General features: G+C 48.1%; 2 protein-coding genes across 6 annotated transcripts in view; one reads left to right on the forward strand and one right to left on the reverse strand.

Annotated features, from left to right (window-relative positions):
• The window catches only part of PLEKHM1 (pleckstrin homology and RUN domain containing M1), a 44794-nt gene extending 34492 nt beyond the window's left edge, over positions 1-10302 (reverse strand). The window contains exons 1-5 of one of the 3 annotated variants that reach the window (XM_063958879.1): positions 9948-10302; positions 9485-9626; positions 5798-6042; positions 3835-4443; positions 362-674 (exon numbers count right to left, since the gene is read on the reverse strand). In XM_063958879.1, the coding sequence (XP_063814949.1) occupies positions 362-674; positions 3835-4443; positions 5798-6042; positions 9485-9538 (1221 nt within the window). In that variant the 5' untranslated portion in view covers positions 9539-9626; positions 9948-10302. Of the gene's footprint in view, positions 1-361; positions 675-3834; positions 4444-5797; positions 6043-9484; positions 9627-9924 lie in introns of all 3 variants that reach the window. The other 2 variants (XM_063958878.1, XM_063958880.1) reach the window with 2 other exon arrangements.
• The window catches only part of IFNE (interferon epsilon), an 88323-nt gene continuing 75304 nt past the window's right edge, over positions 10111-23129 (forward strand). Inside the window, exon 1 of one of the 3 annotated variants that reach the window (XR_010243661.1) lies at positions 10111-10194. The gene's annotated coding sequence lies outside the window, so the exon portion shown is untranslated. Of the gene's footprint in view, positions 10195-10317; positions 10467-23129 lie in introns of those variants that run through there. The other 2 variants (XM_063958881.1, XR_010243660.1) reach the window with 2 other exon arrangements.

The raw sequence follows: 23129 nt of genomic DNA on the forward strand, positions 1-23129 counted from the left end.
CATCCCTCCCCTCTTAATATAGTCACTGACAAGAGATAATTGAATGGTGCTGCACACATAGCAGTGCTAATATACGTGGAATATAAGTTTTAACAGCAGTAACAGTATTGCTAGGGTGGTACAGTACATTATTACCCATCTACAGAGAATTTGGCACCATACAACAGACTGGCTTCAAACGACCTGTGTTAGGCTACAGCAACACTAGTGCATTGCACTGAGAATATCTCCAAACATGCAAAGGAGGAAGTACCAGTTATACACATATCTAGGGTGGGATAGAAATGTGCACCATTATCACGATTAGATAAGGAAGTGTGCACGGTAGAATTACATTTATTTTTACATTCTAGAGACTTACATTATACCAGGTACTCACTGGAAGCTCAGCACCAGGACAGTCATCTGGGGTACGTGCTGTTTCACTGTGGGAAACGCTGTGTACTGTATGTGTCTGTGCGGTCAGTGTGTCAGGGGCACAGTTCAGGTTAGAGGCTGGTTCATTGGGAGCTGCTACACATTCTCCAGGTGCTTGATAAGCGGGATCTGTTGGAAGTTCCTCTGCCAAATCAACAAACTTTATATAAGATTTCAGGTCTTCCATGACGGGTGTGTGGGGACGTGAACTGCTAGCTGTGGTGTCTGGTGGAGGAGAAATCCCAACATCCACGTCTCTGTAAAAGAGAGAGAGGTCTTACATGAGTAATGTACTGTATGCCTACTGTAGCACTGTGATGAACATACAGGTTCTACGTTTATGTCTGTCTGCCTTTCTGTCTCGGTTTATATCTATCTATCTCTATCTAAGGGGCTAATTTAGACCTGATTGCTCGCTAAGTTTTTTGCAGTCCTGGATTCGCATAGTCGTCGCCCATAGGGGAGTTTATTTTCGCTTTGCGAGTGTGCGATCGGATGTGTAGCAGAGCCGTACAAACAGATCTTGTGCAGTCTCTGAGTAGCCCAGGACTTACTCAGCCGTTGCGATCACTTCAGCCTGTCCGGGACCGGAACTGAAGTCAGGAACCCTCCCTGCAAACGCTTGGACACGCCTGCGTTTTTCCAAACATTTCCAGAAAACGGTCAGCTGCCACCCACAAACGGCTTCTTCCTGTCAATCTCCTTGCAAACGCCCGTGCGAATGGATTCTTCTCACAAACCCATCGCTGAGCGGCGATCCGTTTTGTACCCGTGTGACGCGCATGCGCATTGCAGTGCATACGTATTTGCAGTTTACACCTGATCGCCCGCTGTACGAAAACGCAGCCTAGCGATCAGGTCTGAATTAGCCCCTAAGGGCCAAACTAGATGGGCCAAGTGTTTCCTTTCTGCCATCAAATTCAATGTTTTGTGCGTTGGTAATGCACATCGCCCATGCATTGTGCTGAAACATGCAATGTCACATAGCTTCTAATGGAATCGACTCAATAGAGTAAAAAGTGAGCAGACTGGGAGGTAGGGCGTCTCACTCATTCACAGATACTCAATAATTCAGAGCTTAGAGAAGATCTGATAGTCATATACTAGATCAGTGGTTCTCAAACTTGGTCCTCAGGACCCCACACAGTGCATGTTTTGCAGAAAACCCAGCAGGTGCACAGGTGTATTAATTACTCACTGACACATTTTAAAAGGTTCACAGGTGGAGCTAATTATGTCACTTGTGATTCTGTGAGGAGACCTGCAAAACATGCACCGTGTGGGATCCTGAGGACAGAGTTTGAGAACCTGTGTACTAGATACAGAAATTAAAAAGCTAATAAAAATTTCCTTAGCTTGAACGGACTCTCTATATAATGTGTCAAACAATCATGCAAACATTTGTTACAGTCATGCTAGGACAAAGCCAGGCTCCTGGTTGTGATACGGTCTTCTACCTGACCTTCTGTTCCCATAGAGACATCTGGCAATGGTAAGCAGTACACCAACACTACCACATCACTGAGCATGGGTAAACTCTGCGACTACGATCATACCAGCACATACCATTCCAGGGTATTTCTATAAATGTATAGGGGTCCGAAATACTTTACAAGGTCAGTTCTCGTTAGCACTAAGCAATTAAATTCAATGTTCAGTATTTTAAAATGAAAACGAGGAGCTGTTGCCAACAGCAACACATCAGTTCCAAACTATCATTTTCTACACTGTACTAGATAGTACAATGACCCCTATGCAGCCATATCTAAGGGCCACTACTTTCTGCTTATTCTTCTTGACCTCTCTGCTGATTTTGACACAGTGGACCACCCTCTCCTTCTGCAAATCCTTCACTCTTGGTCTGCGTAATACTGCCCTCTCCTGGCTGTCCTCCTACCTCTCTGATCGTTCCTTCTCTGTCTCCTCTCATGACACTACCTCCCCACCACTTCCACTAACTGTTGGTGTCCCCCAAGGCTCTGTTCTTGGTCCTCTACTTTTCTCTCTCTATATGTCCACTTTAGGTGAAATCATTAGTTCTTTTGACTTCCAATACCACCTCTATGCTGATGACACTCAAATCTACCTTTCCTCCCCTGGTCTCTCCACGGCTCTCCTCACTCATACCTCCAACTGTCTCTCTGCTATCTCTTCCTGGATGTCCCAGCGCTTTCTTAAACTCAACATGTCTAAGACTGAGCTGATCATCTTCCCACCGTCCCGCACAACCTCACAACCCACATCTCTTTATCCATTGATGGCACGACTATCTCCTCTAGCCCCCAAGAACGCTGTCTTGGCGTAATCCTTGACTCCTCCCTCTCCCTCAAACCACACATTCAGCAACTCTCACAAACCTGTCATTTACCATCTCAAAAACATTTCCAGGATCAGACCCTTTCTCACCCAAGATGCCACCAAGATCATTATTCACTCACTGATTATTTCCAGACTGGATTACTGTATCCACCTCCTAACTGGACTCCCTGACAATTACCTCTCTCCAATCCAATTTATCCTCAATACCGCAGCCCGGCTCATCTTCCTCACCAAACGCACTACATCCACCTCCCCTCTCCTGCATGCCCTTCACTGGCTTCCCTTCCCTTTCAGAATCCAATTCAAACTTCTCATACTCACTTACAAAGCACTCACCCACTCCTCTCCCATTTACATCTCTGACCTTATCTCCCTTTACTCTCCCACCCGTTCTCTTCACTCTGTTACTGCACGCCGACTCTCCTGTCTTCTGATTACTTCCTCCCACTCCTATCTCCAAGATTTTTCACGTGCTGCTCCCTTTCTCTGGAATTCTTTACCTCTCCCCCCTCAGACTCTCCACCTCCCTACAGAACTTCAAACGGGCTGTTAAGACCAAATTTGGTTTCTTTACCAAACCAAATTTCAACCTAACCCTCTGTCCCATGCTCGGTCTACCCCATCTGTGTCACCCCTGTCTGTCTGCCCCTCCCCTTTAGAATGTAAGCTCTCACGAGTAGAGCTCTCTTCCCTCATGTGCTTATCCTTTTCTTACTTTAATAATCTTCAACTGCCCAAATCCCACAGTTTTTTGGCCACCTTGAAACTTATCTCTATGTTGTTAATGGTGTAGTTATGCTTAGTTACCCTGTACTTGTCCTATATTGTCTTCAACTGTAAGTCACTGTTTTCCTGTTTTGATTATGTGCATATGTACTCTGTAATTGGGTGCTGTGGAACCCTAGTGGCACCATATAAATAAAGGACAATAATAATAATAATAATAATAATAATAATAATAATAATAATAATAGGTGGTAGCTAGAAACATTGATTGCCATGAGCAGCAACTCCACTTTTCCTGCTAAATCTCTCCCACAGAGCAGTAAGAAGACAAGGAAAAAGCACATACATAAGCACACGGGCAAACAGGCTTACCCTGCATGATATTTAGTGGATTCCACAGTGTTGGCTGTGTCTGTAACTGGTGGGGAGACCACAGAGCTCTCAGATAAAATTGGGACTGATGACCCCCTATTCTGGGGCTGCTCATCAGAACCAGGGCTGGAGGAAAGCTGTGAAGATGAACTGCTGATGTCCAGGCTAAGAGAAGACTCCTCAAGCTTCCTTTTGGTGTCACTAAAGTTGGAGGTATTGGTGTCATCAGAGCCAGATGACTGAGACACAGAATCCAGGGACTTCCTCCTGCAAGGCTCATACTGTATAACACGCTCCGTATCATCCAGCCACAGCCCTGATAATGACAGTGGGGAGGCTGTCCACTCATTTAGAATGGAAGACTTATAGGACAGCGAGAAAGTCAGGGATGACAGACCTTGCAAGTAGCTGAGCACAACATCACAATCCTCTGCATCCAGCATCAATGCAAACGGCTGGTAATATTCCAAAAGCCGAGACTTTTCTCTCTGTAGCGTAATGAAGTAACATTCCATCAGGCACTCATTAAGAGCTTGGCGTAGCCAGGAACGGCAGCGGCCCACATCCGTGTTAATGTAACTTACACTTTCTAGCTGTGTGATCACATTCCTGCAAGACAGATACAACCAGGTCAGTATAAAACTAATGAACAGAGTGCGGGAACAACCATCAGACTAGTACTGGCAAAGGATATGTAGCACTAGAGATAAATGAAAAGAGGGCACAGCCGTCAGACCAGCTCAGAGACTAGTGAATAATGAGCTCACAGATGGGGTGGTCTTCCGGTTGCCGGCAGCCGGGCTCCCGGCGACCACCATACCGGCGCCGGAATCCCGACCGCCAGCATACAGACATCTTTTCTCCCTCTTGGGGGTCCACGACCCCCCTGGAGGGAGAATAGATAGCGTGGCGAACGCAGCGAGCCCGCAAGGGGATCATTTGCACTCGCCCAGCTGTCGGTATGCCGGCGGTTGGGATTCCGGCGCCGGCATGCTGGTCGCCGGGACCACAACCACCGGCAATCCATACTACACCCCACAGATACACGGTCAGGAAATCCACCATTATACTGAGAAAAAGGATTGTTTTAAGGGGAATGAATAATGCCACAATCACCTGACATATCTGCATTATGGGCCTGATTAAGAGGTGTATGCAATGCTTATATATACGGAGCTGAGAGATTACTGGTTGACTGCCCATATGCCAAGGTATCTTTTGCAATACTGCTCTCAGGCCCAGATTTATCAAGTCTTGGAGAGTGATAACTAGCACGGTGATAAAGTGCCAGCCAATCAGCTCCTAACTGACACTATATGGTCACTCAGGGAGGCGGTTACAGAGTGATCTGCGAGTACCGCTGCATATTTGGACGCAGTTGCTTGGACCTGCGATGCGGCCAGTGGGCATCTCAGTACATTTCCAGGCGGCTACAGCATTAGCTGTGTACAAATGCGCAGCTGTGAATGCATTAGTGTACAAGTCTGAATCAGGCCCCATGACCAATACAAGTATCTGATGCTTTCACCCTATTCCCTTGGGTTTTATCTCTGCTGTGCAATAAATTCCTGTTAAGAGCAAGTTACTATAGATAAACATATTTCCGAGAAAGCAGAAATAACTGATAACAGTTTAGCAGAGTAAAACAAGAGGAGTGCAATCTAAATGGATTGTTCTACCAAGGTTCAGGATAAGTTGAGCACAACTATATGTATGGATGGGGTGTGCTCAGTGTAATATCCACTTCTAGCAATATATACAATACAGAACACCTTATTTGTTACTTAAGGATTTACTTTCAATTTAATAAAAAAAAAAAAATTGGGGCATAATTCAATTGCCATCTTTATGAGCTTTCATGACTCCTACTTGTGGAATATGAATGATTTGTATAACTTATTGGAATGAGAAATAAGCATCTTAGTAGCTGTACAGATATGTATCATTTCCTGTATAGACTGACCCGTGAGTGATGGCTTTCAACAGAGGCCAGTAGGCTGGTTGAGGTAATGGAACATGGCGCCCTTTGTTCCTCCGTCTCTCAGTTTGAGTTTTAATGAACTTTACTTTTAGTCCATGTATAAAGATGGCCTCAAGCGCAACACACAATCCATTTGCATCATTGTCATCGCTGGTGATCATATCATCGGTGGTTACATAACGGACCTGAAGAGCGCGCAGTGAAGATGCTAATTTTTTTGTTATTTTCTGCCAACACAAAAAGCAAATTGATAGACAACTTATTAAACCCATAATAAGAACATTTATATTTTCTAAATACTTACTGATGAACTTAAGGTGGGTACATACTGTGTGAAACGTTCCATGAGCGATATCACACAGTGTGTTCCCTTCCATTCCCGGGCCGCCCGACATTGTGTGTACGCACTGAGAAATTCCGCAAACGATATCGCTCAGTGACGTCATGCCGCGGCTGGCACGTACATGCAGTTTTGGCCGACATTGCCAAAACTGACCTGCCTGCACGGCAGACAGAGGGGGTTGTTAACGACCACCGGGAACACGCATCGGCTGTCGTTTGCAGCATACACACTGTGCGATATTTCAGTCAATATTGCTCAGAAGGGGGAAAATGAGCGATATTGACTAAAATATCGCACAGCGTGTATGCACCATTAAACAAACAGTCTAAATATGAATATGTCAATATTGCTACAAATCAGCCCCCAGTTTCAAAAATTATTAAAAGTGTCTTATGTGTAGGACATGAGGTATACATATGTATGAATAATATTTTCTGCCTTCTCTCTCTCCTACTCACGTCTAATCATGTCCATGTCTATCTAACTCTCTCTGTCTGTGATAAGGCTCAATGCATTTCATACAGAGTCCTCTGTTACACTTCACACATACTATGGAAGGTTTGACCTTTGGGCAATATGCACAACAAAGTTGTTTGCCAGTTTTATTTCTGCTATCATGTGCCCAATGCTGTCAAACCTAAGATCAGATAGGCACTTTTGCTTTGCCTGTGGCCCTATACGTGGCCTAGGGGTAGCACATGGTGTCCTTTGCTTTGCGGTGTCTTCAACAATGTGACTCTGGCGGGCAATAAATAAGCGAATATCAATATTTTTGTTTTGCGTGTGTTCATTAGAGATACATGTGGATTGATAATCATTGACATTTTATACAAAGAGCACAAAATAACACACTTTAAGTTGTGCACAAATGCAAGTCATATTAATAGGACAATGGGTCTTAATAGGTTAAGCAACAGGTTACTATTCCAAATAGTTTGTGACATGGACCCAGGGGCTTATGGGAAAGGGCCTCTCCACAAAGGGTAACTAGATGCTACCAATGTTTAATGAACCCATTTCCTTACTGCAGTTTTATTAAAGAATGAAGTTCACATTTTAAATTGACCTTATAAGGAGTTCCACTCTAAAAGGCTCATGTGAGGTCAGAAGGGATAAACACCTTCAGGGAAGGCTGCTCTGCTGGACCCAAAATGAAAGCAGTTTATAAAAACAGCGTTCAGATTCCTGCAGAGAATAAATGAGGAGTGTTTGGTTGACACAGGATTCGCCTCCTATTACATAGCAATTAAACACAGATGTCCGGAAAGACGGGTCATCTATAACAGGGGCGCAAGTCCAAGAGGCAATGGAGACGCCTGCCTCTGAGCACCAAGACCTGAACATGTATGGCATGTGTGGCACATGTATCTACAGCAGCACCTGTGCAGTAGCCCTGCTACCACCCGCAATAAGGGGACAGGATCGCTCCCGTCCCGTGCTGCAGCAAGCAATGGTGGACCCGCCACTACTGCTGGTCTGCGAGATGGGACCCACCAGTAAAAGCTTATTCAACTGAATCCCGTGTGTCTAACCTTGACCCACCGGTCGTTGTCATACAGTGCAGCTGAAGCCCTGCTAATTTACTACGGGATTCAGTCCCTGTAGACAGTCTGAGAGCGATAGATATATATATATATATATATATAAATCCAAGAATAGATCCGGCACTCAAATAGTCAAAGAACAATCACCTGTGTGCCATTGCAAAAATCCACACATCTGCTAAAGTTCCGAATGATGCACATTTAGAACAGGCAAGGCACTACAGCACTTTCACCTACCTGAAGAAGGGACCCTGCGGGGCCCGAAATGCAGCATCGTTCTGATGATTAAGTGCTCATGGTGATGTACCGATTTTCATGTTTTCATTAAATTATCTCATTGAAAAAGTCCTGTAGTGCCTTGCCTGTTCTAAATGTGCATCATTCGGAACTTTAGCAGAGATATATATATATATATATATATATATATATACACATACATACATACACACACACACACACACACACACACACACACACACACACACACACACACCCCGTATATACTCGAGTATAAGCCAATTTTTTCAGCACTTTTGTGTTGAAAAAGCCCCCTCGGCTTATATTCGAGTCAGTGGGAATAGGACTTAAACTCCAGTCATCCCCGCTCCCCCGCTGTCTTGTGAAGGAGGGACAAGGAGGGCACAGCGCGCGCCTCTCCTGTGTCCCTCCAGCGTCTCCTGCGGGTCTATTAAATGAAGTACCCGTTCGTGAGCTCCGATTGGCTCACGAACCGGCACTTCATTTAACACACACACGCCGCCGGAGACGCAGGAGGGACACAGGAGAGGCGCGCGCTGTGCCCTCTGTGTCCCTCCTTCACAAGACAGCGGGGGATCGCCAGAGCAGGGATGGTAAGTTGTTACTTTCACTGGGGGGAGCATATCTGGCACTTGGGGGGGGGGGGGGGGGGGGGGGGATATCTGTCACGGAGGGGGCATATCTGGCACTATGAGGGCATATCTGGCACTATGAGGGCTGTGTACGGCTAGAGCTGTATTTCCCACCCTAGGCTTATACTCGAGTCAATAAGTTTTCCCAGGTTTTTGTGGTAAAATTAGGTGCCTCGGCTCATATTCGGGTCGACTTATACTCGAGTATATACGGTGTAATCACTGTGCTGGCCACGCTGTGGGCACGATGTCTTGCCACAGGATATATTCTCCCTCTGTGGGTGTCATGGACACCCACAGAGGGAGAGTAGCCTGTGGTGCCGGTATTTCGGCGCTAGTTGGGATTCTGGCGTCGGCATTGTATATATATATATATATATACACACACACACACACACACACACACACACAAACATATTTGTTTTCCATTTTATTTTATTTTTTAAAAGGGGGGGGACGGGGGACTCCTCCAGGCGTCTGGGATGAACTTTGTATCAACTAATGTAAACCAACAACAGAGATTGATATAACAGCCAGGCAAAGCCCAGTGAAGTGTGCAGACATGTCACCATCCAGGATAATGCTAGTTGTGTGTGCATAGGGTTTACTGCCTGGCATAATGTTGCATCTGCACAGATAACATCATCTGGACTATTATTAGCTATGCATGAAAACAGGACATCAAATGAATTAAGGTTTCAACATGTCACCATAACGGTTATACACAAACATTTTAATTCCCATTTCCTCATGCTTTAGAGCAATGGAGATTTGTTTGCAAACAATGACAAAAAATTGTAAGTATACACCGTGCAAGCAACAAAACACGCATCTTACAAGTATGATAATAAAAGTAACTGCTAATAAGTTGCATCTGAGAAGCCTGCCTTACCTGCTTGACACCTCTGGCATCCGGCACACTGGCAGGGTTGTGAGGCGAGTACATTTCAATGGCACTGGCTGAGATCACTCACATGACAACTAGGTAATGCCAGCGGTCTGGATTCTTCTGCTCAACGTGCAGTCACACAATCCTGTATAAAGACAAATGGCATGTGTGAGGTCTGAGCAATCAGATCACGTTTAATGGCACGGAATGAGGCTCAACGGCACATTATCCTATACACCCACAAGTCCGGTCAGCAACAAAGACAACTGTAATAACATAGCACTCTGCCTGCAGGGGAAAAAGAGGGGCACTGCCATACTAATAGTATGAAAACAATTACGTAATACACACACAAGATAATATATATATATATATATATATATATATATATATATATATATATATTATACACACATTCCTATAGACTTGCATACTGTACATACTACATGACCACACAGAGCCTCACAGGCTGCGGGATCGGTGCAGCAGGCCAGGGAGCCGGGGCCCAGTGTACTCTGCCCGGGACGTCGCCGCTTCCCTCTTCCTCCGGCTCCGGTCAGGGTTGATTCTATATCGGAGTGGGAGAAGGGACCTTCTGACGTATCTAGGGGAGGAGCTACGTCACAAGGGGGAGGAGCTACGGGCGAACAGGGTACCCGAAAAGTACGCTCGCCACGCTTCGGGCTCGGTGGCTCGCCACCTGATTACTAAAGGTAATAGTTGGTGGCGTGGATAGTAGAGGAACTATCCCGCTGGCCTTGCTCCTCCTCCTTGTGTTGTGACTCCTCCCCCAGACGTAAAAGGTCCGTTAGCCTACTTGATTCTAGCATCTACCCTCCGGGTCAGCGGCCAGATGGTAATAACACCTAGCTTCCGGTCACGTGAGACTACTGTCAGTGACAATACCAGGGGAGGGGCTATTAGGGTCACATGATCGGCTGCAAAGCGTTCAGATCATGTGGATTGTGAGAGCTCAAAGAAAGAAGTGAGTGACTGAGGCTGACTGATACAGGGACACTCACTATTGCTTCAGTCACCATAGTGACAGATCCCATATTTACTGTGGCTAATATTATACACTGCTCCCTGTATGCTGCAGCTGCCGCTGTAATCAATGCCATGCTGACATCTCATATGCAGCTCCCTATATAAAGCACACCAGGTTAACCCTTGCACACCTAGCCACAACCCCATACCTCCCAACATGACCCTCTCCAGGAGGGACACAATGCTCTACTTCTGGACTTTTCTCTTAATTTATGATTACCAGCACCTGTGTTGAACAGGTTAATGGATAAGAAAGGTGTTTCAACACAGGTGATGGCGATCATACATTAGGACGGAAGTTCAGGAGCAGAGCATTCTGTCCCTCCTGGAGAGGGTCATGTTGGGAGGTATGCAACCCCCAACAATATCCTGGGTCACAGGCTTAGGGGTCTATTTACTAAGCCTTGGATGGAGATAAAGTACCAGCCAACCATGTTACAGGCTGGGTTTGAAAAATGACAGGAGCCTATTGGCTGGGACTCCATCTCCAGCGACTTTAAATCCATCCAGGGCTTAGTAAATAGACCCCTTAGTAGTAGTGTGAAAGTGGTATAAGACTGTAAGCTCTTTTAGGCAGATGAACTTCGTGTTTTATGTCACATGATTCCCAACTGTCCCGATTTTGGCGGGATCGTCACATTTCGCACTGTCCCGGTGTCCCACCCACAGGCCGCAGTGTCCCGCGGTGGGTGGAATATTGGGAGGCCTCCCTTTCACTCACTGCTTTGCACACGGCATCTATTCAGCAGGAGAGAGGGACTCTGGGCATGGCCAACAGCTCACAGAGTGCTAGGTATGCCCCATAGTGCCAAAAGGGCGCGTGGCTACACTTTCTATGAGGCCACGCCCCCTTATTTCAGGCGCATGCCTTTGGCACGCTCAGCTGTCCCTCTTCTCCCCCTGACAAAGTTGGAAGGTATGATGTCATAGTATATAATTTGTATAATTATCCCCTCAATGTACAGCGATGCTTAGTATGTTGTTGCTTTATAATGAAACGATAGTAAAAATATACTGAGTTATATTAACTACTGCTACCCAGAGGCGGATTGGGCATATGGTTTACAGGGAAGATTCCCGGTGGGCCGACGCACCCTCGGGGCCTGTTTTGTTTGAGGACATGTGGTCCTATTTTTAGACATAATGAATTAGATGCCAAACAATTTGCATATATGAAAATGACTTTGCCACTTAGCTTGTGATTGCAGATGATCTAGTGTATGCTCTGTCTGCCTGCTTGGCTGACATATAAGATTGAGTGAATAGTGATTGGGATACAGTTGGTGTAATAAGCAAGAAAATATATCTTTCTAGAGAATTATATATTTTCCTAAATTCTAAAGGTGTATCATATAATGTGCTCATAACATTTAATTTTATTTCCTTTTAACTTCCCCTTGATGCTGGACATCCCCACTATCTGGAAAGTCTTGGGGGGGGAGGGTGCTGCTGCCATGGCCCATGGCTAGACCTTACACCTCTGGTGCTGCCCAAGTGGGGCCACTAGTACAAATTTTTCCAGGGCCGCTGTTTGTTCCCAATCCGCCCCTGCTGCTACCTGTATACTGCACTATTGACCAGGGACGTGCAGTCAGGGGAGCCTGTCATAACGATTAAAATAATAAAAAGAAGATCTTTATAGCACAGATTCTATGATAAATATCTTCTTTTATTATTCTAATCATTTCCCCCTGTGTATGTGGCTGTGTGTGAGGCAGCGGGAAAGGTGCCACCCGCTGCTAACACTAAAAGTCTGGGCAGCGGGGGTGGGCAGGGGGCAGTTCGAAGCAATGGGCTGTGAAAGCCTATTTAAAAAGCATGGGGAAGCGGCACCTATACTGGTGCCTTAATGACAGGGGCATGCATTCAGCCCCGATGAATGCACGCACCTGTCAGTCCCCCAGATGTGATTGGCCCAGCGGATCCAGTGCTGGATCCGCTGTCCAATCACCCACAGGTGGCGCCTGTGTGCGGTGGGCAGGTAGGAATCCCCTCCCCCCTCCTCCGGCGCGGCGCCTGAGTGCGGTGGCCGGGTGGGAATCCCCCCCTCCTCGTTCCTCCTCCGGCGCTGGCTCCGTCCTCCCAGCCAGCAGCAGCACTCTCCCCTGTCTGTGCTCCTCCGCTCCCAGGCAGCTGCATCCACAGTGAGTACATAATCACTCTCTCCCTCAGGAACAGAATGCTCTGCTGCTGGTCTGTTCTTTTAATTTATGATTGCCGGCAGGCACCTGTGTTGAACAGGTAAATGGGTAAAAGGTGTTTCAGCACAGGTGATGGCAATCCTAAATCAGAGCATTCTGTCCCTCTCTCTCATTTTTACAGGTACCCCTATTGGCATACCTCCCAACATGACCCTCTCCAAGAGGGACAGAATGCTCTGCTCCTGGACTTCCCTATTAATGGATGATTGCCATCACCTGTGGTGAAACCCCTTTCTTATCAATTACCCTGTTCAACACAGGTGCCTGCAATCATGAATTATGAGGAAAGTCCAGAAGCAGAACATTGTGTCCCTCCTGGAGAGGGTCATGTTGGGAGGTATGCTATTGGATTCTACATGGACAAGTGGACGTGATCGGCGTGGGATGTAGGTAAGTATGTGTGAGTGTGTAAGTGTGTTTTAATAAATTTTTACTTTCAAGGTGTGTGTGTTGTGTTTTTATTTGGGTATTTTTCGTTGTTGTAGAACTACAGCTACCAGCGGGCCCGTTATTTCCCCACATGCTGGAACTTGAGGCTCTCCAAGTACCAGCAAGCGGGGGAGGCTTGCTGGGCCTTGTAGTTCCACAACAAAAAACAATATTCTTTTTTTCTCTGACGTCCTAGTGGATGCTGGGAACTCCGTAAGGACCATGGGGAATAGCGGCTCCGCAGGAGACAGGGCACATCTAAAGAAAGCTTTAGGATCACCTGGTGTGCACTGGCTCCTCCCCCTATGACCCTCCTCCAAGCCTCAGTTAGATTTCTGTGCCCGACGAGAAGGGTGCACACTAGGGGCTCTCCTGAGCTCTTTGTGAAAGTTTTAGTTTAGGTTTATTATTTTCAGTGAGACCTGCTGGCAACAGGCTCACTGCATCGAGGGACTAAGGGGAGAAGAAGCGAACTCACCTGCGTGCAGAGTGGATTGGGCTTCTTAGGCTACTGGACATTAGCTCCAGAGGGACGATCACAGGTTCAGCCTGGATGGGTCACCGGAGCCGCGCCGCCGGCCCCCTTACAGAGCCAGAAGAGCGAAGAGGTCCGGAAAAATCGGCGGCAGAAGACTTTCCTGTCTTCAGATAAAGGTAGGCGCACAGCACCGCAGCTGTGCGCCATTGCTCTCAGCACACTTCACACTCCGGTCACTGAGGGTGCAGGGCGCTGGGGGGGCAGCGCCCTGAGACGCAATAAATCGTTAGAAAACCTTTTATGGCTAAAATAAATGCATCACATATAACTCCTGGGCTATATGGATGCATTTAACCCCTGTCAAAACATACAGAAAAACGGATGATAAGGACGCCGAGAAAGGGGCGGAGCCTATCTCCTCAGCACACTGGCGCCATTTTCCCTCACAGCTCAGTTGGAGGGAAGCTCCCTGGCTCTCCCCTGCAGTCACTACACTACAGAAAGGGGTTAAAAAAGAGAGGGGGGCACAAATTAGGCGCAGTATAAACAATACAGCAGCTATAAAGGGAAAAACACTTATATAAGGTTATCCCTGTATATATATAGCGCTCTGGTGTGTGCTGGCAAACTCTCCCTCTGTCTCCCCAAAGGGCTAGTGGGGTCCTGTCCTCTATCAGAGCATTCCCTGTGTGTGTGCTGTGTGTCGGTACGTTTGTGTCGACATGTATGAGGAGAAAAATGATGAGGAGACGGAGTAGAGTGTCTGTAATAGTGTTGTCACCCCCTGGGGGGTCGACACCTGAGTGGATGTACTGTGGAAATTGCGTGACAGTGTCAGCTTTGTATAAAAGACAGTGGTTGACATGAGACAGCCGGCTACTCAGCTTGTGCATGTCCAGACGTCTCATATAGGGGCTCTAAAGCGCCCGTTACCTCAGATACAGACGCCGACACGGATACTGACTCCTGTGTCGACGGTGAAGAGACAACCGTGATTTCCAAATAGGGCCACACATTGCATGATTGAGGCAATGAAAAAAGTTTACACTTTTCTGATAATATGAATACCACCAAAAAAAAGGGGTATTATGTTGGTGAGGAAAAACTTCCTGTAGTTTTCCTGAATCTGAGAAATAAAATGCGTGGGTTTCCCCCCGATAACAATTGATAATTTCTAAAAAGTTATTGGCAGTATACCTTTTCCCGCCAGAGGTTAGGGTGCGTTGGGAAACACCCCCTAGGGGGGATAAGGCGCTCACACGCTTGTAAGAACAAGGGCTCTACCCTCTCTTGAGATGGCCGCCCTTAAGGATCCTGCTGATAGAAAGCAGGAGGGTATCCTAAAATGTATTTACACACATACTGGTGTTATACTGCGACCAGCAATCGCCTCAGCCTGGATGTGCAGTGCTGGGTTGGCGTGGTCGGATTCCCTGACTGGAAATATGATATCCTAGATAAGGACAGTATATTATTGCCTATAGAGCAATTAAAAGATGCATTTCTATATATGCATGATGCACAGCGGAATATTTGCCGACTGGCATCAAGTATAAGTGCGTTGTCCAATTATACCAGTAAAGTGGTCAGGTGATGCGGATTCCAAACGGCATTTGGAAGTATTGCCTTAAAAGAGGGGATGTACCCCAGGTCGCCTCTCAAAATAAGACGCCGTATTATCAGGCGCAGGCCTGGTTGGCAAGCGGACAAAAGGGTTCCTCTTTTCTGCTCGTGACAGAGGGAGAGGAAAATGGCTGCAGAGATCAGCCAGTTCCAAGGAACAGAAACTCTTTTCCGCCTCTGCCAAGCCCTCAGTATGACGCTAGGGCTTTACAAGTTCAGGCACGGTGGGGTCCCGTTCTCAATGAATTTCAGTGCGCAGTGGGCTCACTCGCAAGTAGACCCCTGGATCCTTCTGGTAATATTTCAGGGGTACAAATTGGAATTCCAGACGTATCCCCCTCGCCGTTTCCAAAGGTCTGTTTTACCGACGTCTCCCGCTGAAAGGGAGGCAGTTTTGGAAACCATTCACAAGCTGTATTCCCAGCAGGTGATAATCAAGGTACCCCTCCTGCAACAGGGAACGGGGTATTATTCCACACTATTGTGGTACCGAAGCCAGACGGCTCGGTGAGACCGATTTTAAAATCTAAAATCTAAAATCTTTGAACACTTGCATACAGAGGTTCAAATTCAAAATTGAGTCACTCAGAGCAGTGATTGCAAACCTGGAAGAAGGGGACTACATGATGTCTCGGGACATCAAGGATGCTTACCTTCATGTCAAAATTTACCCTTCTCACCAAGGGTATTTCAGGTTATGGTACAGAACTGTCACTATCAGTTCGGACGCTGCCGTAGGGATGGTCCACGGCACCCCGGGTCTTTACTGAAGTAATGACCGTAATGATGATATTCCTTCGAAGGAAGGGAATTTTAGTTATCCGTTACTTGGACGATTCCCTGATAAGGGTAAGATCCAGGGAACAGTTGGAGATCGGTGTAGCACTATATCAGGTAGTGTTGCGGCAGCACGATTGGATTCTCAATATTCCAAAATCGCAGCTGGTTCCGACGACTTGTCTTCTGTTCCTAGGGATGATCCTGGACACAGTCCAGAAAGAAGGTGTTTCTCCCGGAGGAGAAAAGCCAGGGAGTTATCCGAGCTAGTCAGGAACCTCCTAAAACCGAACCAAGTCTCAGTGCATCAATGCACAAGGGTTCTGGGTAAAAATGGTGGCTTCCTACGAAGCAATCCCATTCGGCAGATTCCACGCAAGACTTTCCAGTGGAACCTACTGGACAAATGGTCCGGGTCGCATCTTCAGATGCTTCAGCGGATAACCCTGTCACCGGGGACAAGGGTATCCATCCTGTGGTGGTTGCAGAGTGCTCATCTTCTAGAGGGCCGCAGATTCGGCATTCGGGACTGGGTCCTGGTGGCCACGGATGCCAGCCTGCGAGGCTGGGGAGCAGTCACACAGGGAAGGAATTTCCAGGGCTTATGGTCAAGCCTGGAGACATCTCTTCATATAAACATTCTGGAACTAAGGGCCATTTACAATGCCCTAAGTCAAGCGAAACCCCTGCTTCAGGGTCAGGCGGTATTGATCCAATCGGACAACATCACGTCAGTCGCCCACGTAAACAGACAGGGCGGCACGGGAAGCAGGGGGGCAATGGCAGAAGCTGCAAGGATTCTTCGCTGGGCGGAAAATCATGTGATAGCACTGTCAGCAGTGTTCATTCCGGGAGTGGACAACTGGGAAGCAGACTTCCTCAGCAGACACGACCTTCACCCGGGAGAGTGGGGACTTCACCCAGAAGTCTTCCACCTGATTGTAAACCGTTGGGAAAAACCAAAGGTGGACATAATGGCGTCCCGTCTAAACAAAAAACTAGACAGATATTGCGCCAGGTCAGGGGACCCTCAGGCAATAGCGGTGGACGCTCTGGTAACACCGTGGGTGTACCAGTCAGTGTATGTGTTCCCTCCTCTGCCTCTCATACCAAAAGTACTGAGAATCATAAGAAGGAGAGGAGTAAGAACTATACTCGTGGTTCCGGATTGGCCAAGAAGATCTTGGTATCCGGAACTTCAAGAGATGCTCACGGACGAACCGTGGCCTCTACCTCTAAGAAAGGACCTGCTCCAGCAGGGGCCTTGTCTGTTCCAAGACTTACCGCGGCTGCGTTTGACGGCTTGGCGGTTGAACGCCGGATCCTGAAGGAAAAAGGCATTCCAGATGAAGTCATCCCTACCCTGGTCAAGGCCAGGAAGGACGTAACCGCAAAACATTATCACCGCATTTGGCGAAAATATGTTGCGTGGTGGGAGGCCAAGAAGGCCCCTACAGAGGAATTTCAACTGGGTCGTTTCCTCCATTTCCTGCAAACAGGACTGTCTATGGGCCTAAAATTAGGGTCCATTAAGGTTAAAATTTCGGCCCTGTCGATTTTCTTCCAAAAGGAACTGGCTTCAGTGCCTGAAGTTCAGACATTTGTAAAAGGGGTACTGCATATACAGCCTCCTTTTGTGCCTCCAGTGGCACCTTGGGATCTCAATGTTGTGTTGAGTTTCATAAAATCACATTGGTTTGAACCACTCACCACTGTGGACTTAAAATATCTCACATGGAAGGTGACGATGCTGTTAGCCCTGGCTTCAGCCAGGCGTGTGTCAGAACTGGCGGCTTTATCATATAAAAGCCCTTATTTAATATTTCATTCTGACAGGGCAGAATTGAGGACTTGTCCTCAATTTCTACCTAAGGTGGTTTCTGCATTTCACATGAAGCAACCTATTGTGGTACCTGCGGCTACTAAGGACTTGGAGGATTCCAAGTTGCTTGACGTGGTCAGGGCCCTGAAAATATATGTTTCCAGGACGGCTGGAGTCAGAAAATCTGACTCGCTGTTTATCCTGTATGCACCCAACAAACTGGGTGCTCCTGCTTCTAAGCAGACGATTGCTCGTTGGATTTATAGTACAATTCAGCTTGCACATTCTGTGGCAGGCCTGTCACAGCCAAAAATCTTAAAATGCCCACTCCACAAGGAAGGTGGGCTCATCTTGGGCAGCTGCCCGAGGGGTCTCGGCTTTACAACTTTGCCGAGCAGTTACTTGGTCAGGAGCAAATACGTTTGTAAATTTCTACAAATTTGATACCCTGGCTGAGGAGGACCTGGAGTTCTCTCATTCGGTGCTGCAGAGTCATCCGCACTCTCCCGCCCGTTTGGGAGCTTTGGTATAATCCCCATGGTCCTTACGGAGTTCCCAGCATCCACTAGGACGTCAGAGAAAATAAGAATTTACTTACCGATAATTCTATTTCTCGTAGTCCGTAGTGGATGCTGGGCGCCCATCCCAAGTGCGGATTGTCTGCAATACTGGTACATAATTATTGTTACCAAAAAATTCGGGTTATTGTTGTAGTGAGCCATCTTTTATAGAGGCTTCTCTATTATCATGCTGTTAACTGGGTTCAGATCACAAGTTGTACAGTGTGATTGGTGTGGCTGGTATGAGTCTTACCCGGGATTCAAATCCTTCCTTATTGTGTACGCTCGTCCGGGCACAGTATCCTAACTGAGGCTTGGAGGAGGGTCATAGGGGGAGGAGCCAGTGCACACCAGGTGATCCTAAAGCTTTCTTTAGATGTGCCCTGTCTCCTGCGGAGCCGCTATTCCCCATGGTCCTTACGGAGTTCCCAGCATCCACTACGGACTACGAGAAATAGAATTATCGGTAAGTAAATTCTTATTTTCGCTAACGTCCTAGAGGATGCTGGGGTCCACATTAGTACCATGGGGTATAGACGGGTCCACCAGGAGCCATTGGCAGTTTAAGAGTGTGGGCTGGCTCCTCCCTCTATGCCCCTTCTACCAGACTCAGTTTAGAAATTGTGCCCGGAGGAGCTGGTAACAGCTAGGGGAGCTCTCCTGAGCTTTCCTGGAAAAAGTTTATTTTAGAGTTTTTTATTTTACAGGGAGGCTGCTGGCAACAGCCTCCCTGCAGCGTGGGACTAAGGGGGGCAGTGTCCGCCATGCGGGCCTGAGCCACTGACTCCGCTGACTGGACACTGAGCTCCAGAGGGGCTGATCGGTCTCCGCAACAGGGGCACCGCTCACCCCAGCAGCATACCGCCGACCCCTTACAGAGCTGATGGATGTGGTTAGTCACCGACCCCCCTAGCAAGCGGGGGGCCCGTGTGAAGATGGCGGCAACAGGGGTGGGAGCGCGGTATTAACCGTGCTCCCGGTTGGTAACCAGAGGCACACTGTGTGGCGCTGGGAGGGGCGCCCTGGGCCAGCGCTTACCCCCTCACACTTGGTCAGCAAGCCTGTCGGACCCCAGGGATCCAGCCAGCACAACTCCTCAGACCAAAACTTAAACACAGTTGAGCAAGAAGACAGCGCCGGGAAGGGGGCGGAGCTTCTCCTCAGAGCGGACCTGCAGCGTTCCAGCGCCATTTTCTTCCATTCTGCAAGGAGAAGGAAGATCATCATCCACTCCACAGCAGCTCCAGTTACTTTACCGGTACCAGGGGGGTGTAGAAGGGGGAGAGGCTGAATTCTTGACTCTGTGTCCTATTAAGGAGCACAAGTCAGCGCTGGCAAGAGGTGTCTCTTAGTTTAGAAAGCGCTGGTGTGGGTTGGCTCCAATCTCTGTCTCTCTCTTGCCATTCTTGGGGGTAAACTCTGTCTTACCCCATCCTGTGTGTGTGTGGTATGTTTGGTGGTCACTAGCAGCGATGTCCAGGGATACAGTGTCATATGCTGCAGATGATATATCCTCCCAGGATGATCCCATTCCATGCAATCAGGTTAGCACTGGTTTAGTACAGATTCCAGCAAGGGAACCAGAGTGGTTTTCCTCTATCAGGACTTGGATTTCCCAGATTTCTGACAAGGTTACCAGTAATGAGTCGGCAACCCAGGTCTTACAGTCCTCCATGGCTGTGTGGCCCTTGTCAGGTACCTCGGGTGACCCCGCTATATATCCCCACAAACGTGCGCTTGTGCAGTTAACACAAGACGACACAGATACCGATTTTGACACTACAGATGGTGACGGGGATGTGAGCAGGTTGAGGAGGCTTTCTTCACTGAAAACAAGAAAGCTTCGCTAACCTTCCCTGCGTCAAAAGAGCTGAATGCTATATTTGAAAAGGCCTGGGTGAATCCTGAAAAGAAGTTTCAGATCCCTAAAAGGGTTCTGGTAGCTTTTCCTTTCCCTGAAGAGGATAGGAAAAAGTGGGAAAACCCACCTATTGTTGACGCATCTGTATCCAGACTCTCGAAGAAGGTGGTTTTACCGGTACCGGGATCTACCTCTTTAAAGGAGCCGGCTGATAGAAAAATTGACAATACTCTGAAGTCAGTGTACACTGCTTTAGGGGCCATCTTACGTCCCACTATTGCTAGTGCATGGATTGCTAGGGCTATAGTGAAACGGTCGGCTGCTTTGATGGAGGATTTGGACACGGTGGATAGGGATGACGTTGCATTGTACTTGCATAACATTCATGATTCTGTATTCATGGTGGAATCTATGAAAGACCTGGGTTCCATGGCTGCAGGAATTTCTTCCATGTCTGTTTCAGCTCGTCAGGGACTGTGACTCGCCAGTGGTCGGCCGACGCGGAATCCAGAAAGAGTGTGGAGTCGCTACCCTATACAGGTCAAGCTCTCTTTGGGGAAGCCCTGGATGCGTGGATATCTACCGCTACTGCGTGTAAGCCTCCGTATCTTCCCTCAGCAGCTCCTGCTCCGAAGAGATCCTTCTCCTCAGCTTCGCAGCAGTCCTTTCGGCCAAACAAGACCAGAAAGGCCAAGTCTTCCGGTTCCTTCTTCAGGGGAGGTAAGGTTAAGTCCAAGAAGCCTGCCGCTGCAGGTTCCCAAGAACAAAAGCCTGCTTCAGATACCCCTAAGTCCTCCACATAACGGTGGATGGGATGGCCCGGAGGTGGGGCCCGTGGGGGCGAGACTCAGGCAGTTCAGTCATGTCTGGGTCTCCTCCGGCCTGGATCCCTGGGTGGTGGATATTGTCTCTCAGGGATACAGGCTGGAATTTCAAAGTCTCCCTCCTCACCGGTTTTTCAAGTTGGGCTTGCCAACTGTGTTGGAGGACAGCGCAGAACTACAGGAGGCTGTTCAACAGCTGGTAGAGCCACAGGTCATTGTGCCAGTACCGCAGCACATGATGGCGAAGGGTTACTATTCAAACCTTTTCGTGGTACCGAAACCGGATGGTTCGGTCAGGCCCATCCTGAATCTAAATCTTTGAACCCCTTTCTAAAGGAGTTCAAGTTCAAGATGGAGTCTCTCAGGGCGGTGATAGCAGGTCTGGAAGAGGGGGAATTCCTGGTATCCCTGGATATCAAGGATGCGTACCTTCACATTCCGATCTGGCTGCCGCATCAGGCTTATCTCCGATTCGCATTGCTGGACTGTCATTTTCAGTTCCAAGCTCTGCCGTTCGGCCTCTCCACAGCACCGAGGGTGTTTACCAAGGTGCTGGCGGAGATGATGATGCTACTCCGAAAACAGGGTGTGAACATCATTCCTTATCTGGATGATCTCCTGATAAAGGCATCGTTCAGGAAAAGGTTGCGGCAATCCATTGTTCTTACAACATGGCTGCTTCAGAATCACGGGTGTATTCTGAATTTTCCAAAGTCACATTTAGAACCGACCCGGAGATTGTCGTTTCTGGGAATGATCCTGGATACGGTAGTACAGCGGGTATTCCTTCCGCGGGACAAGGTGTTGGTGATCCAAGCCATGGTCCGGGATGTCTTGAAGCCCCCCCGGGTGTCGGTTCATCAATGCATTCGCCTATTGGGAAAGATGGTGGCATCCTACGAGGCTCTCCAGTACGGGAGGTTTCATGCTCGGACCTTCCAACTGGATCTCCTGGACAAGTGGTCGGGATTTCACCTCCACATGCATCAGAGAATTCGTCTATCGCCAAGGGCAAGGATTTCACTCCTCTGGTGGCTCCAATTGCCTCACCTGTTGGAGGGCCGCAGGTTCGGAATTCAGGACTGGGTCCTGCTAACAACGGATGCGAGCCTCCGGGGCTGGGGATCAGTCACTCAAGGGGTGACCTTCCAGGGAAGATGGTCAAGCCTAGAAGCCGGCCTGCCAATAAACATTCTGGAACTAAGAGCCGTCTACAACGGTCTTCTTCAGGCGGCCCCTCTTCTAAGAAACCGGGCCATTCAAGTACAGTCGGACAACATAACAACAGTGGCTTACATAAACCGACAGGGCGGAACGAAGAGCAGATCGGCGATGTCAGAGGTCACAAGAAGACTCCTCTGGACGGAAAAGCACGCCTTGGCGCTGTCAGCCATCTTCATTCCGGGAGTAGACAACTGGGAAGCAGACTTCCTCAGCAGACACGATCTCCATCCGGGAGAGTGGGGCCTCCATCCGGAGGTGTTCAAGGAGGTAACAGATCTTTGGGGTCTACCCTAAATAGACATGATGCCCTCTTGTCTCAACAAGAAGCTTCAGCGTTATTGTTCCAGGTCGAGGGACCCTCAGGCAGTGGCGGTGGACGCCCTGGTGTCTCCGTGGGTGTTCCAGTCAGTGTACGTGTTTCCACCACTCATTCTCATCCCAAGAATCCTAAAGCTCATAAGGAGAACAACGGTTCAAGCGATCCTCATTGCTCCAGACTGGCCAAGACGGGCTTGGTACGCGGACCTTCTGGATCTACTGCAAGAAGAGCCGAGGCCTCTTCCTCTTTGAGAGGACCTGCTGCTGCAGGGTCCATTCACTTTTCAAGACTTACCGCGGCTGCGTTTGACAGCATGGAAGTTGAGCGCCTGATTCTTGCTCGGAAGGGTATTCCGAAAGAAGTGATTCCTACCCTCATACAGGCTAAGAAAGGGGTAACGGCTAAACATTACCATCATATCTGGAAGAGATATGTCTCTTGGTGTGAGTCCAAGAAGTTTCCTGCGGTGGAATTTTAACTGGG

Source organism: Pseudophryne corroboree, chromosome 3 (genome assembly GCF_028390025.1).
Source record: "Pseudophryne corroboree isolate aPseCor3 chromosome 3, aPseCor3.hap2, whole genome shotgun sequence".
Classification (NCBI taxonomy): Eukaryota; Metazoa; Chordata; class Amphibia; order Anura; family Myobatrachidae; genus Pseudophryne; species Pseudophryne corroboree.